This window comes from Saccoglossus kowalevskii, chromosome 8 (assembly GCF_978046115.1).
Source record: "Saccoglossus kowalevskii chromosome 8, keSacKowa6.1, whole genome shotgun sequence".
Lineage (NCBI taxonomy): Eukaryota > Metazoa > Hemichordata > Enteropneusta > Harrimaniidae > Saccoglossus > Saccoglossus kowalevskii.
The window spans coordinates 6710870-6726468 of NC_140648.1; the positions used below are offsets into that span (position 1 = coordinate 6710870).

Here is a 15599-nt window from a genome sequence, read left to right on the forward strand (position 1 = left end):
GATAATTCATCGAACATAAATAATATTTGTAAAGCAAATTCGCCAAATATAAAGTCGACCTAAATATTTTCAAGCACGTACAATGTATATTTGTTTGGATGCGCAAACAAAAATGCGCACACTGCCATTCAAAATGGCGACTTCCATGAAACTTTGTGGTTGTCTGACACATTTACCGATTCCATGCGTAAATCAGTGCTCATTATGTATCAAGAGACTTTTCTCAACCACTTCAATTGTCAATGGCGGTAAAATAACCAGAGAAAATGTAAATATACATAAAACCGGTGAGTACTATGTGCGTGTGCATTGCTGAGTGGCGTGATCCTTCGCGCACCACGCGATCGCCATGGACGGTACTCTTACACTCAATCGAACGTATCAACGATTGCACAGCTCAACAACTCTTTGATTTCTAATGGATCCCCGTAATGCTCCTGCACTCGAATGTACGAACCGTGGCCGTCGCCGATCACATGATAGGTCAACCGGTTGGTGGCCTACTTCATTTTGGGGTTACTCATTTGGTGTCAGGACGATCCGGCCCTGGTAAAAAAAAAGACATTCCGGCCCTGGTTTGGACGTTCCGGCCCCGAAACAGTTTGGTCGATCCGGCCCTGATTTTTCAAAAGATGGATATTCAAATCGTATTCATCCCACTATTAGTCCCAATTATAATGAAAAAAAAAATCGTCCCATGTTACGGTACGTCGCGTTTTATCTGTCCCACTTATAATAAAAAAAAATCGTCCCATGTTACGGTAGTCGCGTTATATAAGTCCCACTGATTATAAAAAGAAACTCAAACAAGGCAAGGAAATGTTACAAATGAATTCAATTGAAAACAGCAGATTTAATGCTACATTGCGTTTGCTGGATAATAATCATGTTGATTAGAAAATTGGTTCACTACACTTGTTACTATTTAAATATTCGTGTGTGCTTTGACACCTTGTCACTGGAGTCAAGTGACCTGTTTGCTACACTCCTCATTACCATTTCAGTGATTGTGTGTATTTTGACACCATGCCCAACCAGGAGATGTGTATGGCCTTTGCATTATGCTAAAATGTAAGCGTTAATTGGCTGCATTCTTTCCATGAACTCTGATAAGTGCTACAAAAGACGAAAAATAAGTTGTGAATAAGATAGTCATACATTCGTTGTGCATTTAATGTATTAACGTTTATTACGCGACAAACCACGAATGTGCATTCGAACCCTGACTAAAACAGATTGTATTAGATGTGTATTCTAATGTCTGTGGTTCATGTGCATAGGCGGCGGCGAATAAATGAACATATATCTGTTGCACTGTCAAACACGGTGTTAAATCGTGAAAAATGCCCTGCAAAAGACAAAAAATAAGTTCTTAAACAAGATAGTCAAACACTTGTGCATTTAATATATTAACATTAACATGTTTTTGGGACGGAACGTCTTTTTTTTACCAGGGCCGCAACCGTCCAGGGCCTTTACGTTGCTTGGTTCGTCGTTTTGACATAAATCGCCCCTAGAACCAAAATCGCCCTAAGTTATACACTTCTAGAACTAAAGAAATAGACATGGTAGAAAACCTTCATCCGTCAAAATAAATAAATACAATTTTTCAAAAATGTTCCCATCAATTATTACCTGTCAAACTCGCAACGAATGACAACAAATTCATTTCTAGTCGATCGATCAAACTTTATTTACCTTTGCTTATCTTTATCCTGTATATTTTGGTGAAAATGTCACGAAATCCGACTATGTAACTCCTTAGCCATTGACGCTGCAGGTCAGCGTCTTCTACACCGTTCTGACGCATATCGTGCATAGTGAGCCGGGAGTTTGTTCGAAACTTTGAACGTTTCGAAGTCAGTCGTCTGTTGGCACGTATTTTACAGAAGTATTAAATTGTTTCATGGGTCTGTTTACTAAATAATGATAATTGAAACTTGTAAGAACAAACTGGGCCCAAATTACGCAAATTTGTAATAAGTTTACGCTGCTAGTGTCTGGTACGAAAGGCGTTCTACGCCTGATTTTATCGCATCCATGGACGTGAAATTTTCGAACTAGTTGAAACCGGAAATTACGCAAGTACTTTAGAACTTCAAACACATATTTGATTATCGTTATTATGTGTTAGTTTCTGTTGTTTCGAAGATTGAATTATTTATGACATTAATATTTCACTCACTAAACAATATTTAACTAAAATACGTGATTAAAAAGCAACTTAAATTGGAAAAAAATTATCAAGTTCCGTGTATAAACATAAGTGTAAAGAGGCTGCGGAGTGCTATTTTAGCCAAAATTGGCTAGTAAGGCGTCATATGACTGGGACAGTGCTTCCTGTGACGACACAGCAGCAGCGGCCATTTAATTAATGCATGTGCAGATACCCATTCCTGACAATGATGTCATCTTGTCAAGCACAGTTCATATGCATGTGCATTCTTCTTCTCAGAGTTTCTTGCGGTTAGATCATCGAAAGTATCTCTGCCACCACACACCACCATTTTGTGATGAATCACCACAAGAATTTTACTACGCCAATTATTTGCGTATTTTTGTTATTAGAGGGATCTTGTGTTGATTTATTCCTACTGATAAACAAGTTTTAAAATATTTCATCGATAGCTGATAATGATTTTTTTGTGATCGCACTGAAAACGGTGAAATAGTTATAATTTACAAAAGAAAATAATTCCATTGCGTAATCCGTTACCAAGGTGTTACTTGGTTCATAAAACTGACTGTCCTGTCGATTGCTAGGCGAAGAATTACAAACTAACAAAAACACTTTGTAGTATTGACAACTAAATAGTCCTACTGCCACATCGTTTGTGTTGTGTTAAAGTCCCTTGCGTGAAATGTTTCCCATCAAATGCCTTTGGCGTTCGAATGTCTAGGAAACACAATTACATTAGGCCCGAGGACTGTCGACACTCTAGGTAATGGAGTAAAATAAAATTGAATGTGCTAATTGTCTTATTCTTTTTATTTATATTAAATACTCATGATGTCATCCCATCCGTACCACTGAGATTTAAATGATAAATTTTTTTTCAGTTGCAAAGAAAAAGAATTTTGCTGAGTTTTTATCTGAGCATAGAGATCAGGCAAATAGAAGTATACTCGTCCGGCTTAGAGGTGAAGGCGTGGAAAAGGGGCTGATAAACTATTGTTCTCAGCTTGGAAAATTAAGGAACTCATTTACATACACAGGAGATGTAAGGTTATTTTGTCTTTGTTTCAATTCTGTATTATTGTGAACAATCTGTACAAAAGTTTCGATTAGATCTGTTACAAATACAAAATGTATGGAATGTAGTGTTCATTTGACAAACTGTGCAGTACATCAATGTACATCCATGTGATTTCATGAAATTGATGCTGATTTTAGAAGAGATTGTAACATTGTTGACTTTTTATATCTTTCTACACAGGGTCTATATGCTGTTATAGAATTTGATGATTCCAGTAGTATACAAGAATTACTGAATAAAGTTAAACCCAAAAAATCTCAGAAGAAATCATCATTTCAATCTCGTCTATTAAATTTCTCTGGTGGTAGTGAGTCCAAAAGTAGAACGAAGACAAATTACGAAACCCAACACAGCATAGAGCATTTACAAATTAATTTTCATCAGAAACTACAAGCTGCTAATTCAGTAAGTCAATACATGTTTTCAAAATAGAAACCAAAGTGATTGAGTTTATTGGACATGCAATTATTTTCTCGAAGGCTAAAAAATGCAGCCTCAGACAAAACTGCTTTTAGTATTTCTGAAAATGTGTTTGTCTTGTGATTTCTGGTAATCATGTGGGGTCTTCATCGCATAGCAAGGTGCACATTGCTTTATCTACTTTTGATTGAACACACATCGAATAAGCAATTTTCCTTACAACAGCGAGATCTTGTGAATTGCAGGAAAGGTGCACACCGAATGTCTGCTGCAAAAATCAAATGATTTGGTTTTGAACTTGAATTTCTTTATTTCATAGCTCACATTGAAAGGCCAATCATTGACAGGGAAATATTGCATTTGAATACCCTTACTTCATTGAAATTGACTATCATCAAATGTCTACAGCACATTATTAAGCATGGAAATACTCAAAATACTTTTGCGTTTGTGAAATCCCACGTGATGATTGTCGCCACTACGATGATATGACCTTTGTCCTTTTTTTCGTTCGATTTCACGCATAACGTAGGATCTCGCTGTGAACGGAAAATGGTCTATTCTTTAAGTTTTGTCGTTGTTATATGTGATTGCTTGATGCCAGACTTTTTAGTCCCCGTTCGGACGCAGTCCGAAAACGGGGACTTATGTTTTGCCCTGTGTGCGTCCGTCCGTGCGTCCGTGATCACCTGTATCTCGAACATGCATGGACCGATTAAGTTCAAACTTCACTCATACATCACACATTATATGGGACATATGCACATGCATTTTTTTCATGATCCGATTAACGATAGCCGAATAGCGGCCATTTTAAGGCCGAAAATGCATCAAAATCGCACATTTTCACCATTCCGGACCCGGATCTCAGTTATGCATGGACGGATTTTGTTCAAATTTGGTACATACATTAAACATAATAGGACCTTGATGCACGTCATTTTTTTTTTTGGATCGGGTTCGAAATGGCCGACTGGCGGCCATTTTGTTTTAAAGAATTCAGTTCTGGATCCGTATCTGAGACATGCTTGGATTGATCGAGTTCAAACTTCACACACACAAGGTACATCATGTCACAAATATGTATGTGCATTTGTTTCATGATCTCATTAACGATAGCCAAATGGGGGCCGCTTTAAGGCCGAAAATGCATTGAAATCGCACATTTTCAAAATTCCGGACCCGTATCTCAGTTATGCATGGATGGATTTTGTTCAAATTTGGTACATACATTAAACATAATAGGACCTTGATGCACGTCTTTTTTTTTTTCGGATCAAGTTCGAAATGGCCGACTGGCGGCCATTTTGTTAAAGAATTCAGTTCTGGATCCGTATCCAAGACGTGTCTGGATTGATCAAGTTCAAACTTCACACACACATGGTACATCATGTCACAAATAGATATTTGCATTTGTTTCATGATCCGCTTAACAATAGCGGAATGATGGCCATTTTAAGGCCGAAAATGCATCAAAATCACGTATTTTCACAATTCCAGAACCGGATCTCAGTCATGCATGGATGGATTTTGTTCAGATTTAGCACAATGTGTTGTACATATGCAGGTGCATTTCGGTCATGATCTGCTTTGAATGTATATGTCACTCAAATATGAACGGAACGGGGACGTGTCATTGACAATGACTTGTTTTAGTAGTGTTAATAGTTGGTTAATAGTTGGTTGAATCATTTTGGTGAATGCTTTTATTAATACTGACTTCTTTGATAGAGGCCTAGTTGGAATAGTAGATGCCTAACTCCATTGCATGCCCTGCTTAAATATGCCTAACTCTGTTGATATATATTCATTGTGAACTCTGCTCCATTGATACAGGGTTGCCTAACTCCATTGGCCATGTCTAATTTCATTGAGTAGATGCCTAACTTCATTGCATTCCCTGCTCTATATGCCTTATGACTATTTTGTGGTGCCTAACTCCAGTGGTAAAAACCTAACTTGATTTTTTTTTCATCCAGGTTGATGAACAAATGATGATTTTAACAAAGGAACAAGAGCTGGCTGATGAAGATTTACACAAACGATTCCTTGTGTGTTCTTTGATTGAAGAAGGCATAGAAAAAATTGTTCCAAATTGTACAATCTATCCATTTGGTTCTACAGTTAATTCCTTTGGTAAAGCAGGAAGTGATCTTGATATGTATATGGAACTAGGTTCCCAAAATGGTGTTGTTCCTGTGAAAACGGTGAGTGGTGCAATATGATTTTGACACATATGTACCTGGTGTATGTATGAAGTCTTTTACAAATTTGTCAGATAAATGACATAAAATTATTAAAATAATACTGTAATACATGTATCATGGCTAATAGTCAGTATGACAAATCTTAATAACTTCTCAGTACAGTTACATATTGTGTGAGTCCCATATTACTCACATCAACATGTGGATTCCATAATACTTGCATTACCATATGGCCCCCATATTATTCACATCAGTGTCAACACATCACTGTTCTACATTGCTCACATCAATGTATGGCCCCCATCTTACTCACATCAGTGTCAACACATCACAGTTCTACATCACTCACATTAATGTATGGGACCAATATTACTCACATCAACATGTGGATTCCATAATACTTGCATCACCATATGGCCCCCATATTATTCACATCAATGTATGGCCCCCATCTTACTCACATCAGTGTCAACACATCACAGTTCTACATCACTCACATTAATGTATGGGACCAATATTACTCACATCAACATGTGGATTCCATAATACTTGCATCACCATATGGCCCCATATTATTCATATCAATGTATGGCCCCGATATTACTCACATCAGTGTCAACACATCACAGTTCTACATTGCTCACATTAATGTATGGGACCAATATTACTCACATCAATATGTGGATTCCATAATACTTGCATCACAATATGGCTCCCATATTATTCACATCAATGTATGGCCCCCATATTACTCACATCAGTGTCAACACATCACAGTTCTACATCGCTCACATTAATGTATGGGACCAATATTACTCATATCAACATGTGGATTCCATAATACTTGCATCAACATATGGCCCCCATATTATTCACATCAATGTATGGCCCCCATGTTACTCACATCAGTGTCAACACATCACAGTTCTACATCGCTCACATTAATGTATGGGACCAATATTACTCATATCAACATGTGGATTCCATAATACTTGCATCACCATATGGCCCCCATATTATTCACATCAATGTATGGCCCCCATATTACTCACATCAGTGTCAACACATCACAGTCCTACATAGCTCACATTAATGTATGGGTTTCATAAACTCATATCAACGTATATCAATACATGTAGGGTTCATTATTATTAACACAGATTTTAATTGCAGCTTAGTTTATTTGTGTTACTATTTAATTTTGTAGGGAAGAAATAGATTTCAGATGGTGTTTGACACAAAATCAGCATCTTCTGAAAGGGCTGCAACACAGCAGACACTCGGTACAGTAGCAACGTTTTTACAAGAAAATGTACCACACTGTGTGAGTGTGCAAAGGATACTGAAAGCAAGATGCCCGATTGTGAAATTTCACCACAAGGCAGCAAATCTACAGTGCGATCTCTCTTCAAACAACAGGTACATTGTATTTTATACCCATAATGAATGTCTCTGAATTTTTGATATTCCACATACGTGTATTTAATTGAACAATTAGTGTAAACAGATTGTGCATTGAGTCTTGTTTCGTAATTCTCATTTGAACACAGTCTGAAAATTTTGACTTGTGTTTTTATTTTGACTAATTTTTTTGAACATCCCTAGATGGATTTTGTTTAAATTTGGTACAAAGATTGCATGTCAGTTTGTTTTAGTATTCTGTGATATTTGACCAACTTTTTGTTCTAAATAATGCAGAAAAACACAATACATGTATGTCCACCTGTCCTCAGCCATTTCCCAGACATGCCTGAGCTGATTTCATCCAAACTTCGTGTTTGAACATCACAGATACTAGGTAACTGTTGGGTTCAATTTAATCTACTGATGGTCATTTTCATCCTAAAATCAGATAAACACTGAACAAGTCTTTTCAGTCATCAGAAACGCCTACAAATGTAGGATGATTTCATTCAAGCTTGGTACATTTTGTATTACCAAAATGTGTCACTGATACATGTCTCATACCTTAATATTCTCTATACACCTCGTTGCATTACTGTATATTCACTGTAAATCTGTAAAATAATGATATGCACAAAATGACAGATTTTCAGCGGATTTCACAAAACACAATGAAAATACAGTTTGTCCTTAAAATCCCACTAAAATAAGGTAATTTTGTCATATAATTGCACTGGTTGTTATCTCACCTGATGTTTCCTTGCTAAATTTTCAGACATGCCATAGGAAACAAATGGCTCAATGGCTCCATTGAAATGTTCAATGTGACTCACTGGCTCAATGACTCCAGTAAAATGTTCAATGTGACACACCGGCTCAATGACTCTAGTGAAATGTTCAATGTGACTCACTTGTTCAATGACTCCAGTGAGATGCTCAAAGGGACTCACTGGCTCAATGACTCCAGTGAAATGTTCAATGTGACACACCGGCTCAATGCTCCAGTGAAATGTTCAATTTGGCTCACTTGCCAATGTGACTTCCTCACCCAAGGACTGTAGTGAAATGTTCAATGTGACTCACTGGCTCAATGACTCCAGTGAAATGTTTAATGTGACTCACTGGTTCAATGACTCCAGTGAGATGCTCAATGTGACACACCGGCTCAATGCTCCAGTGAAATGTTCAATTTGGCTCACTTGCCAATGTGACTTCCTCACCCAAGGACTGTAGTGAAATGTTCATTGTGACTCACTGGCTCAATGACTCCAGTGAAATGTTTAATGTGACTCACTGGTTCAATGACTCCAGTGAGATGCTCAATGTGACACACCGGCTCAATGCTCCAGTGAAATGTTCAATTTGGCTCACTGGCCAATGTGACTCCCTCACACAAGGACTGTAGTGAAATGTTTAATGTGACTCACTGGCTCAATGACTTCAGTGACATGTTCAATGTGACACACCGGCTCAATGACTCCAGTGAGATGCTCAATGCTGCAAAATTAGCTTGTGTAGTTCAAGAGATTGTTTCTATAGTGAAATAAAGCTGTTTACTGTGACAATAGCATTTGTTTATGAAACAAAAAAATATTCAAATTTCTGGTCAGTTAAAACATGTATGTCATCATTTTTTCCCCCTTTAATTCAGTTTTCATGAAAAATCATGAATTTTATGACAATTTCAGAATAAAAATGAAAAGATATCTATGCATCAATTTTAGAAACTTGTCGACCAGAAATATTTGTTCAGCTGTACAATTGAATGTAAAACATTGCATGAAACTGGTTATACATGTAAGTGTGCTTTGTTTGTGTTTGTCCAAATCTGCCACTTTTCACTAAATAAACCCACATATTTTTTTAGGAATTTTAAATGTTGACCTGAAGCTCACAAACTAACAAGTCATTGTAAATGATGTGATCCTTGTCAATAATTTAATTGTATTAATCTTCCAAAATCATATGAGGTCACTGAGATTAAGCTTGAATGAAAAGTTGAAAGACAGTAACTTTGATGCATATCTTATATCTGATCTAAAGAAAATAGAAATGTGCATCTGCTACACACATTTATGTATTTACATTGATCCAGTCATTCTGAAAACCAGATGGGGGTCAAGTTTAAGTACATGTATTTTGATTTGACAATTTTATTAAGAAAATGGCCACCACTCAGCTAAATTTGTTTAGATCATATTGTATACATGTACACGTACAATATAGTGTACATATATGTATGTGCTTTAAGTTTGACTATAACTGGTAACAGCACACCGGAAAAATATAGTTAAGAACATAATGAAAACAAAATAAAAACATTAGTTAGCCATCTTGAAAAAATAACAATGCAACCCAAAATGTATAGTCATCATACCAAATTTAATTGCACTTGGCCTAGTTATATCTGTGAATCTGTTACAAACATGTTCAAGTTTAGGATTTAAGCCTATTTTATATCAATCAAAAGAAGATCAAAGATAATGTATAATATGTGTGATATCATGTATTCTCTTTGTACCAAGTTTGAAAAATACAAACAAATCATGCAGTATATTGCATCAACAATTTGTCATAATTCACACAACTTTTATTCTTCACACAGCATTGCAACAAAGACCACAGAATTGCTGTATCTCTATGGCAATTATGATTCAAGAGTACGCCCTCTAGTGTTTGCATTTAGACATTGGGCAAGATACAATGGTATCACAACAAGTTGCCCCGGACCGTGGATTACCAATTTTGGGATAACTTTGATGGTAATTTATTTCTTACAAACTAGATCGCCATCAGTTGTGCCTACATTAGACTATTTATGTGCAATGGCAGGTAGGTAAACACATTTAAACAGTCCTACACGTGCACACATCATACCATACTTTGCTGTAATAATGATTTTTTTTATTGATTGACTTGTGTGCATGTGTGTGTCTGTGTGTGGGTACTTCTTGACCTATAACTTAGAGATGCTTAGACCGATTACCTTTAAACTTCATACATACATTATACATATTATTATACATATGCACATTCATTTGTTTCACGATCTGATTCAAGATGGCCAAATTGTGGCCATTTTTGTGCTGAAAAATCATCAAAATCAAGCATTTCTGGTATTCGGGAACCTGACCTTGGCTGTTGACATTATGGGATTTGATGCACATAATTTTGTTTTTCAGTACCATATTTATGACATACTTTGATTGATTATGTTCAAGCAAATTTTATATATTCATTATACATCATGTTGTAGATATCAAATATATTGGTTTGATGATCCGATTTTTGTGCTAAAAATCCAGTATTTCTGGCATTCCGGAACCGGTCATTTATGAATGGATTTTGTTCAACATTGCTGCTTGTACAGCTTCGACATTGCTGCTTGTTATATTATTAGATTTCATATTTTTGTATTTGTCAAAGTCATCATTTCTACTTTATCTGGTTGTTTCTTTCAGATTCCTCTGACCAGTGTATTGTGGATGATGTTAACTGTACATTCCTCAGTGATATCAATAGTATACCCACATCACTCAATACGCAATCATTAGGTATTTCTAAATTGCATTTATATCATAGATTACTTTTCAATTTCATTTAAATTTCTTCAAAAATCTTTTGATCCAAAGATCTATAATTTGCAGTTAATATTCTTGATTAAAACATTGTTAGGCATTTCTTGACCTAACCCTGATTCACATGGACATTTCTAATTTCTATTTTTTTTTCTTGCAGGTCAACTTATGTATGAATTCTTTGACTTTTATGCAAGATTCAACTTTCAAAAGTTTGCTATTTCTCTAAGACGTGGTGACAAATTTCCTAAGCCGGAGGATTACCCATTGTACATTGAGAATCCATTTGAAGTTGATTTGAATGTTACAAGGAATGTACATCCAGACCAACTCAGTCGCATTGTGGACAGAATGCAGGAAGCTGTGTGGCTTATAGAACAACATGGACTCAGGAAAACAAATAATGATGATGACATCCCTCCATGGGGACTTGCTGCACTGCTGATGGACTTCAGAAAAGCTCAGCGTAAAGGAAGAACTGAATCACTTCTTTTGACTGAATACTTATCACCAATATTTCAGTCTCTTGCAGAGACAAATGCAAGGACAGATTTGAATAACGGACAAATGAAGGTGATATCCAAAAGAAACAAAGTCAATGCAGCAACGAACATTAAGAAAGGAAAGACCAAAGCATTGTTGTAGTGATAAAATGAAGCTATCAATAATTGTATATGAAACAAGAGCTCCAGTCAAGTTGTGTTTGCTTGTTGCCCCAAAATAATATCTTGTAAATTAGACATTTTTATTTTTTTTTGCGATGAATGGAATCCAGGTTAGCTTCAATTATTGACTCCCATGTGTGAAGCACAAAAATGGGCTTTGGGTTTACCATGTCTGTGTGTGTGTCCATTCCAAGTTTGTTCTACTGATATATCTCAAAAGCTTTCAATTCAATTTAAATGAAATTCAGTTCACTGATAAATTTGATGTAAATTTGCACATGCTATTTCATACTAAGGAATTTTGAAAGAACAGTTCCATCTTTTTCTAGCCCATTGGATGGCTATTGGGTTTATGCAGTGTTTTCATCTGAAAACTGCTGAAACTTCTAGCTTCGTTTCCTGGAGTCTAGATGTAAATTAGTTCTTGGGAAATTTATACAAATGAGCTTATAAAAATTGTAGGTTGTATTAGCAAAGCCCATATTATAGCAACTGGTCTGGATTTTACAATCATTTTGATCGAACCATAATAAAATTGGTTCTAATAGAGGGATACATTGTACAACAGGTATATGTTGCATTATACTACATTAGGTTGCTTTTTTACAGTCCAGCAGTATTAACTTCCTGAAAATAAATTATCTAAAACTGAAAGGTAATCTTTCTACAAATCTGAACAGAAACATTATAGCCACCCCTTGATTCTTACAGTAGAAAGCCATGTTTAATCACATTTTTAGGTCAAGGTGAGGTGCATGCATGCAAATAATTAAAGTGGCTTTTGTCACCTTGCATAGCTGTAGTACAACGTTGTTGGGGAGATGTCTTGTTCGATCATGACGAAGGCATACAGCTTCTCCACATCATGACCAAAAGAGACAGCTACCCACACAGTACTTGCTAAATATGTTGTCACAGCACTTATTATGGATGGCAGTTTGTCACTTTCAGCCATATGTTTGCAGAAATGCTCTGCATATGAATGTGTTCTGGGCAATTATTAAGCAGCACATGCACAGTTAACCAAATGAAAAATTTGATTTTCAGTCAATTCAGCATCTTCATACAACTGCACAGACTTTATTTTGTAGCCGTGAGGTATAGGTGAAAAGTTACTTTGTTTAGTTCCAGGAGTTACAGTCACTCGCTATGTCAGAGCCATTGAACTAAGGGGTTTGCAGTGAACACTAGCCTTAAATGTTTTTTAAGCAGATACAAATACAAAAACATTAATAAGCAGATGATTTTGGATGATAATGATGTAACTTTTCTGATGTAAACCTCTGATTATGACTCAGAAATAAGTATGGTAGATGCCACATGTGGAGCAGGATGTACTCATTTTTTTAAAACGCCTCTTTATTTGGAGTTTATATATATCATTCCCTTACTAATTTGACTCTAATGTAATGGCAGTTGTTTTTGTTTAATTTGTTATTCTTGTGGATTGTTTTGTCCCCGAATTTCCCTACTAAAGACGGAAACCCAACTATAATTTATATACCTCTTATAGAAAGAACATGATTGGCTGAACATTTTTCTATTGTAACTCTGGTTGCACAACTAGCATATAAAGTACTTCAGGGTAACATATGGAAGCCAAAAGCTGGAACATTATACCATGAACATTTAAGATGCTCAATTTTATGCGAAGCAGGATACGAGTCATCAGATATTTCTGCTGATTTGATGTAATCTCAGATTAACCTAGTTTTCATCCTACCCTGGGCCTCCTGGCATATTTTAACACCTTGAAGTACAACATCAGAATTCAAGGACAAACGTCCAAAATTTAAAAAAAAGGAAATTTTGCACACAGGTAGATTTTTCAGTTTGCAGTAGGATACACAAAATTCAAATGTGGTCTTGCAGGTTTATAAGATGTATGCATTAATATTAATTATACAGATAACTGTAAACGTAATAACACTTTGCAGTAGGTTATATTTTGTTATGCTTTAGCCACCCAAGCTGTTTTAAATGAGGCAGTGAATCATGTAAGTGCTAAATTTGCTTTTGCTGTATATAACAATGATTGCCGAAAGCAACTAAATACATGGCATATCCAATGTCAACTCACGGATTTACTATTTTAATCCTCTGTATTAAAGGGGGTCTCCTTGAACTGACAAATGCAACAAAAATCTTATTTGGTTTGGGAGGTGGACATATTCTAGCATTCATAAAGAAATGGAAATATATACGTGACAGTGCGTTAATCATGAATAATTAAATAAGACTCGCAATCATCCAGTATTTATTCTGCATGTACTAACTTCATGACATCGCATTTGAATTTTGACACAATAAATTCTGTGCAAATTCTCATATTGTCAACTTCTCCCAAATGGTTAAACATATTTTACTCGTCAAGTATATTGCTTAAACTTATGGAATTAATATTGCAAAATATTTAGTTAGTATTAAAAATGCTGCTGCCTCAAGGTTGAGTGAAATGTACGTTTACCTATGTATATGATTAATGTTCTAAGTCATATTTTGGTTTTCCAACATCGTATCGCATATGATAAATTTGGGTTAGAAAAACTGCTCCAAAAACGTTATTTACAGTGATCTAATTGGACGTGTTTCCCTACAAATATAACTTTTACAAATAGCAAATGCATAACGCGTATATTTAGTTTCATAATCAGGGAAAACGGGCATAATTAAATCTACAATCAGTGATAGCGAATTTGGAAGGAAATAGAAATTGCCTTGTTTTAAATTTATTACAAGTTTCATGTATATTAAATAAATTATCTGAGTACTGCCACAAATTAAAAATTGTAATAAACAATAGTCATGATTTGCACTTTTTCAGATATGTATTAAACCAATTCTGTTATATGGATCAACAACTTGGGGACATAACAGCAATTGAACAGTTACATTTAAAATTGTGCGAAAAATTACGTATGTACGTATACGTATATACAGCTAAAGTGTTTCATTACTTATAGATATTCAGACAAATCTTATTAAATACTGCTATTTGTGACTTACCAGATAATAATATTACAAAACAAGCCTTTCAAAAGCAAAAACATAACAGTAAAATAACATGCAGTAAAATGAAACAAACAAACATACAAAATATCCGACAAAGGTAACTATATAGAGTTTTTGATGTTGAGTGTAACAAATAATAGAAAACTAAGAATGTTTAAAGACTCGTACACTTTTTAAACCACATTTGATCTTATGTATTCTGAAACAATATCACAATGATTCGTTTCAGAATGAGCAGTCATGTATTAGAAATAAAGAAGGGTAGACATATCCAATACAAATTACCCTTAGAAGACAGAATCTGCGTCACAATTTCCTTTGTAGCGCTTGTATTGCATCCTGTCGATGACTACTGGCACTGTTCTAGTTGTCATTCCCCAGATCGCCCAGTGCATTTATGTAGCTGCCCTCTTGTGTCTTTGAATGTATTCTGTCTTTGCTAATTCAGGGCAGCCTGATGCATTATGGTCGACGGTCTCCTTATATCTGCCACATATCTGAAATAGGGATCTGTGTCATCTTTGATGATATGGTTATGATCTAGTTGCTAAGCTCTGGTCTTGTGCTAAAACAATCAGTTCTTTCTGTTTTAGTTTCCAGCACTTACTAGCCATTGATTAGTTATATGTTGGTTAGCATCTGCCTTTTTCAATATATTTTGATCCTTTTCTTTTGCATTATATCCTGAGCATGTTGTTTGGCTTTTTTCTTTACTCTCTTTGCATAATTTGTAACCCCCCCCCCATTTTCATTTTCTTGTATTTAAATTTTTCTCCGCATGTTGTTGTACCAGTTGGAGCAGGGGGTCTGTAGAGTTTACAAGGTACGTGTCCAGGCCAATGGTGGTTGTCTTGAAGGACATTTCCAGCAGCATCATGCCCCTCCCTCCTGCTATTCTAGGCAGGTAAAGACGGCCCCATCAGATTGTGAATGGTGCATATTTCTAGAGCGAGGAATTTGGGGGTTTTGGTATCTAATTTCTTGATCTCACTGAATTTTTTAGTTGATGATGTTAAAGCTGCAAGTTACAACTTCGAATCTGTTACAGATTTGAAT

The 15599-nt window shown here is 35.7% G+C and overlaps 1 protein-coding gene across 1 annotated transcript; it reads left to right on the forward strand.

Moving 5' to 3' along the window:
• The first annotated feature begins 114 nt into the window (after nt 1–114).
• LOC100375748 (poly(A) RNA polymerase, mitochondrial-like) lies at nt 115–14333 on the forward strand. Its single transcript, XM_002742053.4, has 8 exons — nt 115–287; nt 3061–3221; nt 3438–3662; nt 5657–5884; nt 7092–7303; nt 9894–10120; nt 10750–10842; nt 11027–14333. The coding sequence occupies exons 1-8, from the start codon at nt 134–136 to the stop codon at nt 11509–11511; spliced, it is 1785 nt and encodes a 594-aa protein (XP_002742099.2). The 5' UTR covers nt 115–133; the 3' UTR covers nt 11512–14333.
• The last annotated feature ends 1266 nt before the right edge of the window (nt 14334–15599 follow it).

Bases quoted from the DNA above. Each gene is read 5' to 3' on its own strand.
- LOC100375748 (XM_002742053.4), top strand. From the start codon at position 134: ATGGCGACTTCCATGAAACTTTGTGGTTGTCTGACACATTTACCGATT. The intron at 288-3,060 runs GTGAGTACTATG...ATTTTTTTTCAG, and splicing joins TGTAAATATACATAAAACCG to TTGCAAAGAAAAAGAATTTT. The intron at 3,663-5,656 runs GTAAGTCAATAC...TTTTTCATCCAG, and splicing joins AACTACAAGCTGCTAATTCA to GTTGATGAACAAATGATGAT.